We start from the raw sequence: 21,989 nt of genomic DNA on the forward strand, positions 1-21,989 counted from the left end.
GACGCGGACGTGGGAATCAGCCCGAGTGGCATATATCATATCACTTCCATAATGTTACCGTTATTATATTCAATATAGCTCTTAATTATTTTTTATATTTCCGAATTAACAAAATGTGAATTAATCTTTATTTTTTAATGATATATTTTAAAAAATATATATAATTTTATAATTAATATTGGGATGGAGTCGTCGATATTCTGTTTCCTCTTTCCCACGTTGCATCGCATGGGCCCACGTCACGTGCGGCGGCCGCCAGGTGTCCCGTGAGCGCGCGTTTCGTAGCCTGTTCACGTTTCCGTCTGTTTGATGCCAGGAATAATGCGTGATTCTATATCATAAATCAGTCGAAAAACCCTAATGGAAGACGAATCGATCTCATAAACCAATTAGGGGATTGTCGACTACCTTCTCCGGCGAAAGAGACGTGCCAAGCGAAGGAAAAGACCTTCCAGAGAAGGTCTACTCCCTACCACTGCACTCTTCTTCGGATAGCCCTGAAAAGACTGTCCCTGACAGAAGAATGGTTTAGGCAGAGGTTCCCTTGATTGAGACGAAAAGAGAGCACTGCTTAGAAGAATCTGAATCCACATTCACTATCGGAGAATAACGTGTGATGTCGAAAGCGATCAGCTACCACCGCAGCTTTAGATGAAGCAACAATGGTGACTTCTTATTCCTTGCTACCACCGCACACCGTTGGTCTTCTTCCCTAATCCTCACAAAAGTACCTTCCGCTTCGGCAATGTTTCGGTCAATGGCATGGCAATCTGGTAATCCAGGAAAGAATCCAAGACGATGAGAGTGGGGAGATTGGTTCCGCCATTGTGTCAATCGAAGAAAGTATTGATGTGGACTGCACGCACTCAGTAGTTTAATATTATGGGGTCGATTCAATTCCATGGCGACTGGTCACAGTGGAAATGGACTGTGACATATTCCAAACCTTTCCAGCGATCTCTTTCCTTTTGAATGGGGGTGATGAAGTGATCCATAACTTCTGTTCCGTCATCAGAAAAATTCCTCCTTTTTTTCTCAGATAAATTTGAAAGATGCTGTTGAGGTAAACAACTTTACGTCGTGTCTCGGGGCCGACATGGCTTGATTCGGGACTGAATGGTGGGGATCTTTGCTCGGGGTTTCTTGGGGTTGCCGGAGTGATCGACCGCGTGGACCGGACCACGCCTGGGATCATTGGGATGCCCTAGGGAAGGCGCATTCTCCTTGCGTCCCTCCCTGGGAAATCGCCTTGTCTCCTTCCCTGCACACAGGTCGGGTCGGAAGCTCGGCCCGACGCCTCCGACGATCAAGTTAAATAATGTGGAGGGGAGTTTGTCGTTTGTCCCCCATCGTTTGGAACTCCGGGGTATTTATAGGGAAGTTTAGTGTTACCTGATGTGCCTGCCTGCGGGGGTAGGATCGTACTTCTGATGACGTCTGATATTGTCGTTGTCGTTGCGTGAAGAACCGAACTACCGCAGGGCATGGGCATACCTCGATCGTCGTTCTTCTCTGTCTCGACCAAGTATGTTGGGTCAAACGACGATGAAGTCGTTGTCTGAGAGCGGGTGACGTCAGCGCCATTGCGTCGGTATTATTGTCTTCTTTGGGTAGTGTGTCGTCCTGACGTGTCACGTTGCCATTTATTATCCCCATCATATGCTAATTAATTTAATTATCCAAACATCATCAGATTAATATTTTAAATATAAAAAATATTGTACGATATCAGGAAATCTCAATCTTTGGTGTGCAGCCGTCCAATTGCGAGGAAGATAATAGACGGACAAGCGTGGACTTGGTAAGAAAAGAAGGCACTGCAGAAGCGGAGGCTCTGATCGTAATTATATGCAAACATATGGGCGGGTTGGTGTTGGTGGGGTGCATTTAATTTAAATGACGGACCCTCGAAACGCAGCGGGCCAAATTAACGACGAAATAAAGGCAAACAAATAGATTAGAAATTGATCCAAAGAACAACGGGGAGGGGGGGGTGCATTCTTGTCCTCGTTGTTTCCCCCTTCTGTCTTCCGGGAATCCGCGGCGCCTTCGAGTTCGGCGTCTCGATCCTCCCCCGCCCCCCCGAATCAGGTATATTATTTCACACAACTCTCTTGATTTCATCTGTTTTCTGCGGTTCTGTTCGTTTTCTTGAATTTTATCTCCTGCGATGCTTGTATCCGATCAATCTTGAAATCTTTATTCGGATTTTTTCGGGTTCGTGTTGCTTGGGGGATGAAGTTTTTGGATTCGGATGCATCTTTAGGGTCGCTTTCTTTTTTGCGGTTGTTTTGGTTGATCGCATCGGAGAGATTTGAACTGGTCTAGGAGATTTTGCTGGATTTGTAAGTTGGATCGTTTTAATTGTAAGTTTTCTTGATTTCAGGATTTTGTTTGTTTTTTCGGAGATGGATTTGGTCGATCGATGCAAGAAAAAAAAAGGGTGTGTTTAGGATTTATAGAAGACGGGTTTGTGATTTATTTTCTTATCCGTTGGATTTGGTAATCGATCAACGGATTGCTCATTTTGATGTTTGCTTCACTATTAGTCGGGTTGAGAATTTTGTGTTCCTTGAAGCACGAGGATGAGTGACGACGGAGAAAGGACTTGCCCTCTGTGCGCGGAGGAGATGGACCTGACCGACCAGCAGCTGAAGCCTTGCAAGTGTGGGTATGAGGTACGATCCCTATTATGCAAGAACCATTCAACTTCTATTGCTTGCAAGTCCGACACTCCTTTGGAACATCAGGGAACATACTGCTTGATATGTTTTCGAAATCTATATATTATTATCCAGCCTTGTTCAAATATATGCATTATCGTTAATAAGAAGGATTGTAGGTTTGATGCCGTTTGAATTTTCTTTAATGTATAGATTTGTATCTGGTGTTGGCATCATATAATTGAAATGGCTGAGAAAGAAGACACAGAAGCTCGGTGTCCAGCATGCCGCACACCATATGACAAGGACAGAGTCCTTAAAGCGGCACCTGCCAACTCCGAGAGGTTGCCTATTGCATTATAATTATTCTTCTCGCTACATTTATCTATCAAATCTATTTTTTTTTTGTTCCCCTCAAACATACTAATAGTTTACAATGAAATTTTGCTTCACCTGGGGGCAGGATAATAGCTGAGATATTTTCTGAGAAAAAGCAAAGGCCTCAAAGAGCAAAGACCAAGATATCAGCAGAAGCTATGAAGCATCTTAGCGGTGCCAGAGTGATGCAAAAGAATCTTGTATACATAACTGGGTTACCTTTTAATTTATGTGATGAAAATGTAGGTGTATTGGCATTTGTTCAACTGGGATCAGTATATATGTATACATGGCCTCGTGATAGGTTTCTCATTTTTCTGCATCAGATTCTTGAGCGCAAGGAATACTTTGGCCAGTATGGGAAAGTTTTAAAGGTTTCAATTTCTTGTGCAGCTGGCACTTCTTCGCAGAAAACATCAACTAACAACACATTTGGCATGTAAGTCTCATCGGACTCAGTTACCATGTTGTTTACTTGGCTGGGATGTGAAGACAGATATACTGCCACAAAATTGTCTATAAATAGAGAAAATTAATTACTGTAGACATCATTAAGATTCTCTCTCTCTCTCTCTCTCTATCTCTATCTCTATCTCTATCCTATACACACACAATCGTGTCATTGATGTGTTCAGACTTGAGTTTCAAGTTCTCGACCCCTGTCAAGTTTCTACTGGAATTGTGTTACTCATGTTTCTTTGTTTAGAAACCCATAATGGTTTATTGACTCATGCTCATGTTCTATGCTCCAAATGATATCAACATGCTCCTCCCAGATTCCTTCTTTGTTTCCCCTCCTTAATATTTGATGTATATCACATTTTGATGACTAAGTTGGCCTGAAAATGATCAGTGGATATCAACAAGTTAGTATTCTCTCCTAGATAGCTATACCATGCCTTACTTCAATCAGGTGCCCTGTTTAAAATTACTTTTGGTTATTTTTTTGTATTCTTGGGATGGTTTGACTTAGGGCATCAGTCCTCACACCTAACAACCTAGGCCTTGGGTGGCCTCTTGACTGATCTTGGCTTCTTGCAAAACATTTGTCATAGTGTTTCATTTTAGGCGTCTTTTGCCTTCAAGATATGTTCTAATTATTTTTTCAGAAGGATATGTTATATACAGATCTAGGATGAGTAATCTAGGTTTGTGATAATGCAGACCAAGGAAATAGTTAATATATGAGTAATGATATTACTATTTAATTTTAATAAAATTATCAGACAATTATCAGGCTATCATTAATCTGTGTGTAGATCATAATGTTGTTTTTTTTACAAAACTTGTACAAAAATTTGGTGTTTGATCTGATATGTGTGTTGAATTGGACATGTGGCATAAGTGAAAAACAACAAACTAAGAGATATTCACTAATTTAAGAGATGCATTCATGAAATAAGAATTATCTTAGCTTTAGGTTTCCAGCATATGCTTTTCATGGTTTCTCCATCATGGACTATGTTTGACTGTTAGATATGACCTTTGTTGGACAGTTATGTTACATATGCCAAGGAGGAAGAAGCTGTTCGATGTATACAAGTTGTACACAATTATGTGTTGGAAGGTAAATCCTTGAGGTAAGTACATGAATTGAATTTCCATTTTGCAGACTTGTGCATATTATCATATAAACGTCTCTGATTTTTTGGCTTTCACCAGAGCATGCTTTGGCACCACAAAATATTGCCGTGCATGGTTAAGAAATATGGTAAGCAGATTGCTCATCCATGCTCTCCTATGTTAATAAGTACAAGGTTTTGCTGTCTACTAGAATTGCACGCATTTGTTTGTTTTTATTGAGGTGTTGTGTTGATTCAGACCTGCAGCAATCCCGATTGTCTGTATTTGCATGACATAGGTAGCCACGGGGATGGTTTTACAAAAGATGAGATGATTTCAGCTTGTACAAGGTATTTTTTTTCCACACCTTTTTGCATGCGGATGGTGATTTTTCTGATTGTTAGTATGATCAAATTTTGACACTCCATGTTATAACCAACACAATCATATTGTTGTGCTTCCATCCAGAAAATATTTGAGAAACTTGTTTAGTACTTCGAATTCTGCCTAGCCAAAAATTGTCTGGTGAACTTTGTAGGAGTTATGTATGTTGTTGGGCTGTAAATGACTAATTTAGTTGTGTTTTTCCTGCAAGCAGTTTCGGGTTGAGGTTCCTGTTGCTGCCCTGATGGCAGCATTTGCCTGACACTGCCATACTAAATTAATGCATAGTGTTTATCGGAGATGCTTAGTGGGCACAAACTTGTTGTGCTATATCATTCGGAGTTTGCGACACCTTTGTGGAATACTGTTGACCAAGGAATCAAGTATTGGTTGGACCACAATGTATTCCTTTATGGAGTACTGATAACCAAGGAATTAAAGACTAGTTGGACTGGCACATACTGATCAATGTTTACCTGTTGGCGTATTGGACCATGTAGATTGGTTGGTATTTATTTATTTACTATCTTTTTGATGATATTGGACAGTTTAGGTGGTCCTGCCCAGTGTACTGGTACCATACTTATCTGACGAGTATGGGTCAGCAAGAATTGGTTTATTCATGTTGGGTTCAGCCAATTCCTGCCAGTTCTGCTGCTAGTCATTTGGTTTAACATGGTAACATTGCAAATTTGTTTATCTAAGTCACAAATTGTGTAGACTCTTTTGTCTAGATTTGGGTTTGGGTACCAGAAATAACCTTTTGGATTAAAGTAATTGTTGCTGTACTAATGCAACGTGATATTTACTATAAAATATAGAAGTTAGAGTAATTATGGGCTTCCATCTTGGCATAGTATGTAGCAGCTAGATGCAGGCACAAGGTTTCACCTTAGCCAAGGAATATTGAGCCCCAGTTATTGGTGATTGGCCAACGGTTTGTGCCTTCAAGGTTTTAAAAGTCGACGGGATCGATTTGTAGCAAGGTTCATAATTTCATGCACTGGTACTACACTGGTAGGGATCAGACCGTATACGACGGGATTAGGAACCTTGGACTGTACAACCCAGTAAATATTTACTAGTACGATTAATACCAACACCCAAACCAGACAATATCACCGGTCTAGTTCAGAATCAGTTTATTTATTTTTTATTTGTCTTGGCCACAATAATCATATTTTTTTATTTTTAATTTCCCCATGCTCCTTCCTCTCACGCCATGTGCTTGTTGCCTCACCATTGCCTGCTGCTTGGCTGTCTCCGTTACTCCTTTGGACCGAAACTTGAATCCTTGTTGTCTTTTAATGCGAGAGCTTTAGGATATCGCAATCATATTTGCTTAGTGCCGGGTGCAGCATTCAGACTAAGCTGAGGTGCATCCCACATATCAGACCACACGGAGAGGTTTGTGGACTTGCTCTTTATCCAATTATTCTACAAGTCCAAAACTTGTATATATTAAAAATGTTCACTTAATTGTTGAGGTTGACTGCTCAAAGCATATGTTCAGATATAAGCTTCTTTGGGTGTCACAGGAAGGATGCACCTACATTGTTGATCAATGTACAATCATTTGCTTGAGTTAAACATTGTGCATTTCAGACTATTTTACAGCAGATGACAAGTCAACTATTCTCCATAATTTTTTGTCTTTACTTTTGGCATATTATTTTATGCCCGTATACTTGTTTTTCTTATGATTGACTTTGTTTCACTAATGGAACTTCATGAGTAGGGTTCCTCAAATTACTTATTCCAGTTCTCAACGACGTTTTGGAAATGTTTTGCCTCCGCCAATGGATGACTTCAACAGCAGAGTAGGCTTGGACAAGCATCCAGTCAAGAGGACCTGTATTGTAAGCCCATATTTTCCTGATGCAAAGGACCTCTTTGAGATAGGATCAGCCACTCTTTATAGTGATATTATGCACATCATGCTTTTATGCCTAGGTCTCATTCTCCCTCTCTATATTGACTTAATTTTTTTTTTTTTTAAGAATTCCTCAATCCAGGTTAAAGGTTCTTCTAATATTAGTGCCGAAAAGTCCAATGCTTTACCAACAGCTGCTTCATGGTATGTTTGTTTTTTTACCTTATCTTGGCAATGGTCATTTTTGCTAATTCTATGATCATATGCAGGGGACTTCGTGGTTCAAATTGCCAGATTTTGGCTTCAAGTAGACAATGCTCTCGAACACCTGCGATTCAAAACACACAGGCTATAAGCAATTCATCTTTGCCTTCTTTATTGACGACAAGCATAAAGCAACCTTCAGCACGGGATGATGAAATGCTTATAACATCAAGGGTACTTGAAAGCAAGGAAGATGTTCATTCCACGTCTGGGTCCTTGGAACCTTTACGACTTGATACTCGGGCAGATTCACCGCTGACTTCATCTTTAGAGACAGTCAAGATTGTTGATTTTTCTTTGAGATCTTCATTGAATGATAATGCCATTGTAACATCAAAGCCAGTGGAACAAATAAAAATGGCAGATTTGGATGACAGGTCTAGTCGGTTAGTGTCTATAAGATCTGACTTTGACAGGCAGCAGCAAACACTTTTATCATCAACTCAGGTGGCCCCGGTCATGATTGGTACCTCTCAGGTTTCTTCAAGTTGCTTATCTGACCCTCTAGCAGTAGCACTTGAAGACAAGGAAAGAGGTAGTATTTCAAGTGGTAGTGACTCAGAGCCAAAAAATGCCACCACTATTTCTAAAAGTACCGTTAGACAATTTGGCAACTCCAATCATGATAAAGTTATTAATGGTTCTGCTATTGTCAATGATGATATGCAGAGCTTTCGCTTAGGATTTTCTTCAGTTAATATAGATGCCCATTCTGTGGAAAATCAGTTAAATATTGACCAGCATCAAACCTCAGTCTCTGATCTCTGTTCAACTGAGATGCTCAGGAGTCGAGATTTAAATTTGGCCTCTGTTACATCGAGCATGATTAAATCAATGGATTTGAATTCTGAACCCCTAAAGCAACAATCAATCTCTATAATGGATATGATGAAGGATCCCGTGAAATTGCAGCCCACACAGTTTTCACCTTGTGGAGGTCACCCACAAAACAGTACAAGTCAGTCAAATTCTGCTCCCTGGAGTATTGGACTTGGAAATAAACAACCCCCATTTACTGATGGTTCTTGGGACATGGATAGAAAAATTGAGGTGGCTATGTGTTCCATAGGAGACGACGAATCTGTAATACATGATGGACACAGCGAATATGTTATAAACTCAAATTCTTCAAGCAGTAATGGTTCAGAGTGTCCTGGGTTCAACTGCATGGAAGAAAAGATGATACCAGTAGATATGATTGATATAATTAGTGGTAACAATGATGCTTGTGTAGATAAAAAGCAAGAGAGCAGCATCATTTCAGATTTATTGTCACTAGATTTTGATCCATGGGATGACTCATTATCCTCAGCTAACAATTTGGCTAGGCTGCGTGGTGAAATTGAAGAAAACAATTGTTTAAAATTATCAAGTTCATGGAAATCCCTAAACAGTAACCAGTCTAGATTTTCTTTTGCGAGACCAGAAAGTCAAGCAATCCTTTTAGAACCTGCTAGAGAAATTAGTGATGCTCAGAGACTTCAGTCCTCATCACGAGTTTCATATAAAGATGGTTTCCAGAATCGAGTTCAATCCAATGATTTTGAGGATGTTGATCTTTTCATCGGTAGCAACACTTTGTCTGATAGGACTACCGGTAAGTATTTCTTGTTTCTAGTCTCTATAGCTATATCTTTCATTATATGACACAATAATATGTACTTATTGTGAAAATTATTGTATTAAAGTTTCTTTGATTCAGCAATTTTCATTCCTTCAGTATCTTTTTTAGATTTACATCATGGTTGTTGTTTCTTGACATTTGGTGTAAATTCTCTTTGGCTATTTGGATTACTTTATTTTTCTTTGTTCTTTCTAGTATTTGTTCAACTACAATCTGTTGATATCATTTAAACAAGTGATTAGAATATTTTTTACTTAACCTTTTCTCTTATAATCTAAAATGTGCCTCTTGTGCCCCTCCCTCCTCCCTTATGTAAGGAAAGTTCTATGGAAGTAATTACATCACAGTTGGTGAGAATCTTGCTGTTTCGTTTCTATTCATCATGCATTATGGCCATGATTTGCTAACTTTAATTGGATACCCTTTCTATTCATTGCCTCAATCATTTCATGATGTATGCATCTCGGGTCAAAAGAGAATACAAGCGTGACAGATGCTGCTGGTTTGAACGTACCAGCTACTTGTGCTCAAGGATAACTAAAGGTTTTTGGCCCATATGTGAAAATCCATAATGTAACACACATTCACTTATTACACCAATAGAATGTCCTGTCCTATGCACGAGCTAGAGAACTCTAGTATATCTTGAAACAACATGCTGAAATGGCTTTTTTGCACCTTTCTGATCTTCTGAATGGTTTGTAGTACCTTGCTGCAGCTAAAATTTGGTGCTTATTTTTGGTCTCAGCACCATAGTGGGTGGATCCATATTCTAATATATAGTTGTGAGCATTGAATGGGTACTAAAAATTGGCTGTGTTTTGTGTTAGGAGTATACTTGTTGAGTGTTATTCATATTCTTGTCATGCAATGTTCATAATGTTTTTGGAGAAATAGTGCTACCCATTAACAGTTAAAAGTGAATGGGAGAAGAAAATTGAGGATAAATCTGTTTCCAAAGTAGGGCTGTGTAATTGAACTGATAAACTTGATCAATCCAACTGAACTTATGCACTTAGATTTTGTGCAGGTTTTCATATCGAGTGTTTCGGTTGAAAGGATGGAGAAGGAACAACTTTCAGTTTGCATTGGTCTGGGTTTAAGAAATCACTATTAACCAAAGTGAACTGATTGCATATAGTCATATGTGTAATCAACTGTGGTAATATAAAATTCATGCTCATAAATAGGGTATAACACCTAGTATATATAAGAAATATAGATGCAATGCACCTTTTCCTTAGGAATTTGATACTTTAAACTGTAATACATATCTTTAGAATATCACCTGTTTTCGAAACTGAATATGAAACCAAACTGAATGAAACAATTCAGTTTCAGTTTGGCTTGGTTTGTTCCCCTCTAGTTTAGAGAAGCTTAAATTAGAAAGGAATGATAGGAAAGGAGTACATAATCTGTGCTTAAAGAATTACTAAAATGGCCTATCTATTATTAGCTGTTTAGAACTCAAACGGATCCATGTCCAATGTCAAAAGATGTTGGTTGGCAAAATGCAGATCAAAATAAACATGACAGATATTTGTTCTCATACACACGTGAGATTCTAGCCAATCGACTTTCAGCTCTACTTGGATCTAAGCTTTTAAATTGGCCCTACTTGTATCTTAGTTTACATCTGAACTAGTGGAACTTTACTTTTAAATTAGCCCTACCCGTCTAAACTTATTGTCCAATTATTATGTTTTTTCTGCCTTTGAAGTCTACTTGTTCACTGCTTTTCTGTTTCTATATGGCAGAAAATTTACTGAATATTAAGGTTTTTGCATGCACATTCTATGTTTCCAGTTATTTCAGTTAAAATATATATTTTAAATCCTATACTTGTTGGAAGGTGTTTCAAGGGCCAAGATAACAGCTCCACCTGGATTCTTGGCTCCAACCATATCGTCGCCTCCGGGGTTTTCTTGTCCAAACAGAGGTAACCAGGAACATGACATGACCTACTTAGGTTTGTACACTTTGTGATGCTTGTTTTGAAAACTTTTGACCCTTCTAGAAAATCATATGTTTGGCTGTTTTTTAGGTGGAAATCATTATCAATCACATTTAGCTGGAAGTTCAGGTGATGTGGAGTTCATTGATCCGGCGATATTGGCTATTGGTAAGGGACGGATACATCTTGAACAAAATAATTCAACATTGGGGTTGAAATATTCATTTCCTGCACAGTTTAGCACCCCCAATAATGATCCAAGGCTTCATTTATTGGCTCAGCAATCAGTTTCTTCTCCTCAGAACCTGGGAATACCAGATCATATGGGAGAAAGATTCTTACAGTTGAATGATGCATACATTGCATCTCAACTTTTGTCACAAAGCCATGCTGGTATTTCTCCAATTATGCAGTTGTCATTCCAGCATTTGAGAAATCCACTCTTTTCAAATAGCCAGTGGGATGCCTGGAAGAGTGTATGCCCTGGCAATAATATAGGCATGAGTGAGAAATTCAGGAATGGGAGATTTGGACTTAATGACTATTACACAAGCACTGACGAAAATAAGTTCCACATACCAAGTGCAGGTAATCTGTATAACCAGGCATTTGGAATGTAACGCTGATCTGTTGCTGTGCTGCTCTGACCTTGTTATTGTGAAAGTGGATATCTGACAATGGATGACAGTCAGTTTTACAATCTGAAAGCTTAATATTTGGACAATTTCCATCGACAGGTATGCACATTTTTACAATCTGTATGGATTAACTGTCGGGAATGCTATATGGTGAAGGTGCTTTAATAACATATCTATAAACCTGAAATGTTGTTAATGTCAGCCATGTTGTGCTGTTTCTGTTCGAGAGATCTCTCAACTGCATAGAATCTTTGGAATCTCTATGATGCACTTCTTAACTATAAGGACCTTCCTTAAAATGCATGCTAGTTTGATGGTCAAATAGCTCCTTTTAAAGAGAAAGACATTTGGCATGGAGTTGCATGTCGCCATCTAGCTTTTATCTGCTTGTGTTAAGATTTGTCTAGCTGTTTTTTGTTTCAGTGGTGTATTGGTTGACGTTAGCAAGAACTAACTTGTCTATAAGGTGTCATTGAATATAATAATGCACAGCCGCAAACTACTTAATTTTTAAGACGAGATGCTGAGCATGTCTACAGTATTAAGAAGCATAAATATTATGAGGTTGGCCAAGTGTAGCAATGTAGAAATGATTTCATAATTGGTTGGGTGTTTAGTACACCAAATTGTTCATTTTTCAGCCTAGTGTGCAGGGATTGCACAATTGTTTTCACAAAGAAACTGGTTTCTACTACATTCAACTTGCATTAGAGAATAAGATCAAGATCTATTTTGCTGGAGTTTTATTTTTTGACATTCATTTTACTTTTGAAACTTCACATGGATTTATGCCTCAACAGAGGCGACATATGTACTCATATCAAGTGGACAGCAAAGCTTGTAAGTATATCTTGGCCCCTATTTACTAGATATATACCAGTAAAGGGTTCATCAATTTAAGGACATTTGTTAAAAATCTCACCAAGGACATGAACACGGAGATAGCTGTCCATATGGCAAACATTATTGATTTTTTCGTTGTTTCTTTTTTTTTTGTAAAGTGTAAAGTGGAGAAGGCGGGATTTGAGTCTAGGACTTTGCGATTATTGAAGTTATTATTATGTTCCCATTTCACAATTTTATTTTACTTCATTATTATCGATCTGCTTTCTAGGATTGGCTAAAATTGTTACGTTAGAGTTTCCTTACTTCATATCTGCAGAATTAAAAAGTGTAGTCCATTACAAATGGTAAGTTGGGAATTTGATTATTAATATATATCACTAATGATATCTGCAGTGGACTGTCACAGGATTTAAACTAACACTAAAGCGCGTGTATATATCTATATTTATACCCCAATGAACTCTTTGCATTTGAACTAGTGTGTGTAGAAACAGAGCTACACTGCATGTTTATGGTTGTGAACCTCATTTAAACGGTTGAATTTTTTTTGGATTACTAGTTTTTTTTTCTGCTTGCTGTCTGTTGTTATCTAATTTATGTGAAGCATTGATCTCTTCTTTTTATAATGGTTAACCATGACACTATAATGTTTATGTTGATTTTGTTTCTGATTAGCTGATAGGTGTGTTTTGGTTATCTTGTATTGTTTGCTATTTTTAGCAGTAAAGTAATGTCTATGATATATTCCAAGCAGGAACGCATCAGTTACTGCAGCTTAATTCTTGTGACTAGTTTCTTGAGCGATGAGGCATTAGCGAAGGGCTGTCATCTTGATGTGTCTTGTTGTGTTTGCTCTGCCTCAGTGGAGGTGTGTCTTGTTGTATTTGCTCAGACGTGGAGGATACTGCAGCATATGTATGGGGTTGTTTTGAAGTTTCTGACTCTACCTTGAAGATCTTCATGTAAATACATGTATTTTGTTTTTGTTGGCCCATATGATTTATTGGCCAAAGTAATTGTATAGCTGAGAAGAGTGATTCTTACATTGCAGTGTCTTGGTGCTACTGTTTGATCATTTGCATAAATCTGTGCTTTGTCTACACATGGTAAGACTCTTGAATCACATGGGAAATTTAGTTGTGGATTCGGCTTTTCTCCATTATGACGCAAGAGGGTGGGATAGCCATCATTTGCATAAATCCAGGAATCAGTTGTAGGTGGGATATTCTAAAACGTGATGATGCTGATTGGAGAAGCAGAACACCCATCTCCAAGTGGAACCAAACAGGTTTTCAGAGATCGGGTCCGTTGTTGGTAACGTGGAAGTGAAGGAAAGGTAATGAGAATCGTTGGCTTTGATGTCCGTGTTTGGATTTTATTCTTGACCTTTAGATTGGGATAATCTTATTTTCATTTTGATCACAGAGTGAAACCAGATTTCTCTTTAGATTTAATAATCTAATTTTCAATCGATTTTTTCAGGGATTATTTTGTTAGATGCAAAAATCATTCTTCGAAGATTATTGCTGCTGCTGTGACGAGACAATTCGATGATTAACAGGTTGTGATCATATCAATGGTCTCACATGGTTTTTTCATCTTACTAGTGGTCAGTGTTCGCAGCAACAGTCTCTTTTTGTTTGCAACTCAGCACTTGAGCAACATATAACTCTTCTTCCTGAACTCAAACCGTTCTTATATCATATATAGAGCTTGCTTGTTTTCTATCATATATTGGCACTGAAGCCAGTCAACAGTGTCTAATGCTGAAATGGCTACAAGGTTTTAAGCTGCTGTAGTTTTCGGAAAAATAACCAGAAATTGACATGTTTACACAAGTGTGTATATCCATTTCCAGCTTCCTCTTGTCAATTTTCTTTCTTGAGTGGTAGTATAATGTCCAAAGTGTTCAACAGTTTACCGGAGCCCTGGTCCCAGAAAGAACTCTGGGAAAGTTACATTCTGGTCTGGAGTAGCCAACTCCCCAGCATTCGAGTTCATAGAATGATCCGTAGAGTTCTTCGACTGTGGCCCCATGGTGTGATCTCCACCCAGCCTTGACCCTCGTTCTACTTCTATGGCCCCCTGGATCTCCTTGAGAACCTCCGTTATTGATGGTCTTTGTGATCCATGAAGTTTGACACACATGATGGAGATCTCTGCAATTTTCCACACAGACTGCACGTTGTAATCATCCCGCAACGAGGGATCGATGATGGCCTCGATGTTACCACTCTCCACGTGTGACTTTGCCTGCCACATGATATAGTTCGATGTGTCAGAGATTGGCACATAGTAGCCGCCTAGCTGTAAGAACATGGAGAAAGATCCATGCCTTGACAACTGATATCGGCAATAAAAGAAGAAAAAACACAAGAAAAACTTAGCTCAGTTATAATATGATAGTGACTGACCCATGCAACAATGTTACGGCAGTTCAGGCCAAAACTTTCACTGGAAATTGGCTCTTGCCCTGAGATCAGCTCAAGAAGAATTACACCAAAACTGTAAACATCGCTCTTCTCTGTTAGTTGCTGTGAGGTATAGTACCTGCATGTGTCTACCGTTAGTGAGTTGGAGTTCTTTCACAGCTAAGCATTGTTAAAAGTATCGTATCATACGATGAAGGAGCACAAATAATAGTTTTCAAGTAAAATAAAACTTGAAAACCAGGTTCGCAAAGAGATTTAAATTATTTTCGGATTGAAATTACTTAGTGAAGAAAAATCAAAGGCTTACTCAGGGTCAAGGTATCCCACTGTTCCTCGAACTATGCTTGAGATATGGGAACCATCTACTGCAGGTTTGGAGAGACCGAAATCTGCAACCTTTGCTCTCATGTGCTTGTCAAGCAGAATGTTGCTGCTCTTGAGATCTCTATGTATAATGGTCGGAAAGCAGCCTGTATGGAGGTACTCGATTCCTGATTTGTTTTCAGTCGAAGGGGTCTTTTAGATTCAACGTAATGTGATTGCAGTTTTAAAATGCAAAAAATATTCTTAATTGGGTTTATAACCTTTTGCAGCATCTTCTGCTATTTCTAAGCGATTGATCCAACTGAGATTCCGTTCATGAGCCAAAGGTCCTGCAAAAATTGCACATGAACTTTTGTATCGTAAAAGCATTTATTCTGAAACAAACAGGGCGGACATACCAGGAAGATGCTCCTTCAGTGTTCCATTTTGCATAAATTCATAGACAAGAATGTTTCTTCCATCCTGTTGACTGTACCCAAGAAAAGTTACCAGGTTCCTGTGATGAATTCTAGAAAGCAATGTGACCTGAAAGAACATTGTAGTAACTACAAATAAGAATATTAACAAAAAAGTATCTTCTGTATCGTATAGGCATGTTTTGCAAAGAACTCATTAACCATCTACATTGAAAATTCAAAAAGTATTTTTCTTGACAATAGCGATGTATATTTGACAGTCAGTATAAAGAAGTACCTCATTTAAAAACTCCCGGATTCCCTGGTAGGAGTCATTAGTAAGAACTTTGACTGCGATTTCTTTTCCATCTACCATTTTTCCATAATAAACTATTCCAAATCCTCCAGAACCAATTCGTCTTTCAAATTTGCCAGTGGCATCTTCAATTTCAGACAATGTATATCGATGGGCTGTTTCTGCAGAAACTTCACTGAAGAAAGTACCCAACTTCTGAGCAGGTTGGACATTTGGCACATCATCTGAAAAGAAAAAAGATTTGTAGATTGTGAATGTGATCCTCTTAATCCTGATGATATAATAAAGCAAAGGTTTTCCACATGTACCTTTCGGAAGATTTTTCCTTGTTTTGCGCAAAAACAAGCAGCATATTATAATACTCAGAAGGAACAAACAAGCTCCCAGTACAGAAAAAACAATAATTATGACATGATACAAGTCTTTGCTTTCCTTGTGGAGGCCTTTGTTTCCGGAGTAGCTAAATCCGGACAAAACAAAGAACAGAAATCAGTTCAAAATTTATCTAATGTGAGCATTTTGCACAAGAAGTTTGAAAAACTATATCAATTATCAAACAAGGCAAAAATGAGAAAAAAAAAAAAGATGGACTTCCCGTTGCTTGTGCTTCAGAGTTCTTAGTGCAATGTTCTAGCATAAGTTAAAAGTATCAGGCATGGCACTGGTCAATCCAGCAGTGGTCAACCCACTATATATATACATACATATGTACATACATACAGATACATACATACATATACATATACATATACATATACATATACATATACATATACATATACATATACATATACATATACATATACATATACATATACATATACATATACATATACATATACATATACATATACATATACATATACATATACATATACATATACATATACATATACATATACATATACATATACATATACATATACATATACATATACATATACATATACATATACATATACATATACATATACATATACATATACATATACATATACATATACATATACATATACATATACATATACATATACATATACATATACATATACATATACATATACATATACATATACATATACATATACATATACATATACATATACATATACATATACATATACATATACATATACATATACATATACATATACATATACATATACATATACATATACATATACATATACATATACATATACATATACATATACATATACATATACATATACATATACATATACATATACATATACATATACATATACATATACATATACATATACATATACATATACATATACATATACATATACATATACATATACATATACATATACATATACATATACATATACATATACATATACATATACATATACATATACATATACATATACATATACATATACATATACATATACATATACATATACATATACATATACATATACATATACATATACATATACATATACATATACATATACATATACATATACATATACATATACATATACATATACATATACATATACATATACATATACATATACATATACATATACATATACATATACATATACATATACATATACATATATATATATGTAATCATGGAAATAAAATAATTTTCTTTGCAGTTTTGTCAATATGTTGCCTTATTATGCCTAAGTGCAGATTCATCACCTAATTTCTAGTCCATGTTTTGGAAATAAACTACAATACTTGCACTGGATATCTCATGTAATGGAAGATATACCCACTTGAGGATGATGTTTTTATTGAGAAGCCCCTTTGGTATTACTCCAATCAGATGATTATTCTGCACATACCTGCAATGAATATTCATAAAGCTCTGAAAATTTTTAAAATGAATAATATCACTTAAATAAAATCGGATGAGATAGAGATAAGCTCTACAGAAGTAGATGGAGAACTGTATGGTTATGGTGGAACTCCTACAATAACTAAACTTCTAATAATATGAAAATGCATATAATGATAAAAATTGCATCCACAGCCCCAAGCCACCTAAATCGTAACTTTAACTCGAATTGTAAAACTTACAGTTCCTTTAGACTTGGTAGGTTTGCTAGATAAGAAGGCAGTGGACCAGTTAATTCATTGTTCTCGAGGTGGCTGCATGAAATAAAAAAAGCATTTTGTTAAATTCATGTGAAATCTAAAGTGCAAAATGTACAAGGCATTATCCCTTTACATCTTATTCAGATTTACACTTCGACTAAAATCAGGTATTAGTCCAGTAAGTGAATTCCCATCAAGATGTCTGCAGTAAAAAGAAATTATTCAATATAATATAAAGTAGTTTAAGCCAAACAGATAATCCACAATGATCATCTGAGAAAATTTATCCACTAAGTCTTACATTTCAACCAAGCCTGCTAACTTCGACAATTCTGTTGGAATATCTCCTGTCAAGTTCTTTCCAGACAAGAAACTGCAAAAAAGGTACATCTTTACAATCTTCAACAGTTTGGAATACAAGATATGAAAGGAAAATTGATTTTAATACATGGAAATTATCCTCGGTTGTGGATCTGTACTACACTGCACCCAAGACCATGATGCTGGTAGACATGGATCACCACCTTCTTGTGCCCAATCAGACAGCGGGTAGTGTGAAACCAAACTGGCCATGACAATTGCTGCAACTCATTAAACAAATACATCATAAACTCAAAATTATATTTTTATGTAAGTTACAATCTATCCAAATAGATGAGTAGGAGAGATTACCATCTTGAGATCCATAATTTATCTGCAGGTACACATAGATCTCCAGCGCATTCAAGATTGGCCCTCTGGATGAATCATTTGTTTTCTTAAACCCAAAGGAAAAGACAAACGGAAGGGAAACATTGGTGTACCCAGGTTCGTAGAGCCGATACTTCCCTTGAGCATTCTCTTGAACATTGACAGTGGGTTTACTATATGCTGGCATGCCTGGGACTACTAGCTTAAATTTTCTGGTCTCATTTGGACTGAGTTCTTCAATTTCTGCAAAATATGAAAATGCCCAACCATATCCTGGAAAACCATCTAAGTCAAGACGGTAAGTCAAGGATCCATTTTGACCCACCACAGCTGTCTGCATCACTTTTTCAGGCGGCATTTCAAAAGTACTGACGTCTATCGGCATTGTAGTTGATACTCTTTCAGTTCCAGGAGCAACATCGACAAGGTAATTTGCTCTCCTTTTAGCATCTGATTCCCATATTCTATCAAATGGGTCATCGGGAAACCTATAATGATAAAAGTTTCACTAAACAAGGTTTAGGAGGCAAGTCTGCCTTTCCAGATTTTGAAGACAAAAATATATGGAACATCAGGTTTTGCAAACAAAAATGCACGTATAGAAAAGGGAATTCAGCAGAAAAGGAGTATATATATGTATATACATATATATACATACTTATATACACAAATATTTGAATTTTCTCCTCTTTACTCTACTGTGGCAAATGTTCACACTTTCAGATTTTACATGAAATGTATATAAGCTTTACCTAAATGGTATGCCAGACCTTACATTTCTTGTTTCTGATTATATAGGCTCAACATATATCATGAGAATTCATAATACGATAGTGCTAGGTGATTTTGGTGTCTTAACATATTTAATTGGTCAAGCAATTTTTATGCTATCTTTTTGTCATACAAAAGAGCAAAATCTATGAATTAAAGTGGTTTTGAAGGAAATCTCCTAATTTGGTTGCTATCTAAAGTGGAAAAAGTTGGGCATGGACAGAAATGGGTTGGAAGGAGTATCAGAAGTATGTCAATATCGCATTGCTTTAAAGGCATTGGATTGGCTTCAAATGATCTCAACAAAAAGTATTAGTTCCAATTAAGAAAGGCAAAAGCCGGACAAGAACCAGCTATGTTCTGGTCAGCCACCAATTGAAAATGATTTTTGAATTGGTTTTGGCTTGAACCTAGCTGAAGCTGATTGGAAACTGACTAAAGCTGAAATCAATGGTAATACATTACTTCTGGCAGTCATTGGATATAGTTAACTTTGATAGAACCTCAAAGGTTCTCTTGACCCATAGCCTGAAAAGACCATCGCTGCCATGGTCTCCATAAGGCCAACTGTTCGACCTACCCTTGCAGAACATCATAAGAAAATCAGTGAGACGATAAAATTCACAGGTCTCCCAAGATGTCATCACCAAAGTAATGGAATGTTTAGAATATGTGTTGCGTAATGCCATAAAAAGACCAAAATCATTGATAGCCTACAAACCTTTAGTGTCCTATTGCTTCTTGTATGCTTCTCTGCAAGTACACTTGTATATTCTTGTTCAGAAAGTTAAGTTGAATTGCCAACCCCATTTAGCGGCACAACCTAAACTAGTAAATACACTCCACCTTCTCCTTGTATATGGACTAACTAATGATAACTAAATGCACTCGATAGACTGAATACAAAATAATGTGGAAATTTTAAATTTAAAACCAATATTGTTCTTTATCGAGTTATTTACCATCTTAGAATCCAACTCTACCCATTCTTGAAGTGAACAACACTCAGCATTTGAGGATGTACCCACAGTGTAAGGCCTTAAAAGATTTCTTCTTGAGCTTTCAGGTTGATTCATTTATTTAACAATCATTTTTTTATATATTTATATGAGGCATTGTTGTGTGTGAATAAACCACTACGAAATTAGGTTGCGATACTATATCTGATCCTGCATCCAACTAGAAAATAAATATGAACATATCACAAAATAGAATCATTGCCTTAGGACTTATGAACAAATCACTAACAAAAAGAAACATATGTTCTAGTACCTTACTGAATCAGTACTCTCTGCGCCAAAATTTATTCTCGCCGACAGTTTGAGAAAGAATTGAGTTTCGTATATTGTATAATAGAGTGAGCCATTAAATTGACGAAGTTCGAGTGTGGAGATAAATGGTTGCCCAGTACTAGCATTAGATAAGCAAACACTAACTGTGGGAGAAGAGGTCAATAAAACCAGCTCTTGAACTTCTATGGTTGCTGCATCTGATATCACAATGGTGGACCAATACGTTGCCCCAAGAAAGATATCGAACTTTGGGTAAACATTACTTCTATCAAAGTTCCCATACAAGAAAGTTGCTCTTACTAGGTAGCGGGTCCTCGACTTCACACTCAATGTATAACAGTACTTACTGCTATCTGCCGGAAAATATCGCACTTTCATATATTGCTTCCGGCTCTCACCAGGGATGGATATGCTGGCAGTTTGTCCATGTATAATGTTACTGTCCGGAGTCCACTCAAGTCCAATATCATCTGTATATTCATCTGTACCCCCACAGTCCAAACTTATAAAACCTGCATCAGAAAAATTAGGTAAGTAGGAAAGATTAATCTTCACATCTAAAACCATAAGCAAATTGTTTCTTACAGGGACAACAATTTTAATGAGACAATAAGTTTTGTAGGATGAACTGCAAGAGAAGTTATCCGTCGTGTTTGGCCCTTCTTAGAACATCATCTTGGCAAGCAATAACAAGCTAGAGCATGCAGAAACCTATGCTATCTCTTCGTTCTGGCCCTTACAATCAACATAGATAACAACAGACTTAGATGACAAAAAAAATTGTTATTCACATAAGCAAATCAAAATCCCTTAATTGCACATTCAAATTTCTTTGCTCTGGTTTAGTACAATCAACATGATCTTGATAGTTGAGATCAATAGAAAGCTAAAATTTCTTTTTTTTTTCCCAACATCTAATCTGCAAATCTCACCAGTATCTTTTAAGATACATAAAGTTCACAATACCCTATCTTATGCAAATTAAAATAGCGTGCCTAATGCATCGAGACCAAAAGTTCTAACCTTTTATGAGAGAGAAAATATTAAGGTGGAAAACAACAAATCTTTCACTTAAATCAGAAGCGCATGGAGCTGTTTTGCGCACATATTTACACACAATCATAAGGATCTCTTTTCATCCGTCCATAAAGGAGATCACAAACAAAAGAGCACAGAAGTAAGAAATCATCACCGACGGGCTCACCAAGACCTAAACAGAGACGAGCACCAAGAAGTTACCAGGCATCTGAGCCGCCGACGATGAGAGGAAGAGGACGAGAAGGAAGACGACGAGGAGAAGTGGCGCGGCCATCTCTGCTCCCGAGCGGAAGAGAGTGACGAACTCGCCCTCAGCCTTTCTATATGCATACTTTTCCGGAGTGGAAGTGGAGGCGGGTGGTGGCAATTATGGCTATCTCTCCACCATCATCATCGCTTTCGAACCTCTGCGTGGCAAGAGGGCTGAGGCTTTGGCGCATTCGAGTGGCCAGTGGG

General features: G+C 37.3%; 2 protein-coding genes across 6 annotated transcripts; one reads left to right on the forward strand and one right to left on the reverse strand.

Moving 5' to 3' along the window:
• Positions 1 to 1,926: 1,926 nt before the first annotated feature.
• Positions 1,927 to 13,289, forward strand: LOC135615868 (uncharacterized). Of its 3 annotated transcripts, XM_065114928.1 has the most exons (15): positions 1,927 to 2,091; positions 2,579 to 2,678; positions 2,877 to 3,007; positions 3,127 to 3,283; positions 3,368 to 3,480; positions 4,538 to 4,621; positions 4,704 to 4,752; positions 4,863 to 4,954; positions 6,727 to 6,847; positions 6,989 to 7,065; positions 7,131 to 8,722; positions 10,602 to 10,718; positions 10,794 to 11,440; positions 12,942 to 13,149; positions 13,239 to 13,289. In XM_065114928.1, exons 2-13 carry the CDS (start codon positions 2,586 to 2,588, stop codon positions 11,321 to 11,323), a joined length of 3,156 nt encoding a protein of 1,051 aa, XP_064971000.1. In that variant the 5' UTR covers positions 1,927 to 2,091; positions 2,579 to 2,585; the 3' UTR covers positions 11,324 to 11,440; positions 12,942 to 13,149; positions 13,239 to 13,289. The 3 variants fall into 3 exon arrangements, with proteins under 3 accessions (XP_064971000.1, XP_064970997.1, XP_064971001.1); XM_065114925.1 differs by having other exon boundaries at positions 12,942 to 13,289; XM_065114929.1 differs by having other exon boundaries at positions 10,602 to 10,688; positions 12,942 to 13,289.
• A 552-nt stretch (positions 13,290 to 13,841) lies between these two features.
• On the reverse strand, positions 13,842 to 21,981 carry LOC135615869 (probable LRR receptor-like serine/threonine-protein kinase At1g67720). 3 transcript variants are annotated; one of them, XM_065114931.1, is made up of 16 exons: positions 21,735 to 21,981; positions 21,081 to 21,224; positions 20,476 to 21,007; positions 18,415 to 18,920; positions 18,191 to 18,323; positions 18,044 to 18,115; positions 17,876 to 17,944; positions 17,725 to 17,796; positions 17,421 to 17,489; positions 15,963 to 16,114; positions 15,637 to 15,878; positions 15,342 to 15,468; positions 15,204 to 15,272; positions 14,927 to 15,110; positions 14,602 to 14,737; positions 13,842 to 14,440 (listed from the first exon to the last, which is right to left on the reverse strand). In XM_065114931.1, the coding sequence occupies exons 3-16, from the start codon at positions 20,871 to 20,873 to the stop codon at positions 14,105 to 14,107; spliced, it is 2,565 nt and encodes an 854-aa protein (XP_064971003.1). In that variant the 5' UTR covers positions 20,874 to 21,007; positions 21,081 to 21,224; positions 21,735 to 21,981; the 3' UTR covers positions 13,842 to 14,104. The 3 variants fall into 3 exon arrangements, with proteins under 3 accessions (XP_064971003.1, XP_064971004.1, XP_064971002.1); XM_065114932.1 differs by having other exon boundaries at positions 21,081 to 21,230; XM_065114930.1 differs by lacking the exon at positions 21,081 to 21,224.
• Positions 21,982 to 21,989: the final 8 nt, after the last annotated feature.

The sequence above is a fragment of the Musa acuminata genome, chromosome BXJ2-6 (genome assembly GCF_036884655.1).
Source record: "Musa acuminata AAA Group cultivar baxijiao chromosome BXJ2-6, Cavendish_Baxijiao_AAA, whole genome shotgun sequence".
Taxonomy (NCBI): domain Eukaryota; kingdom Viridiplantae; phylum Streptophyta; class Magnoliopsida; order Zingiberales; family Musaceae; genus Musa; species Musa acuminata.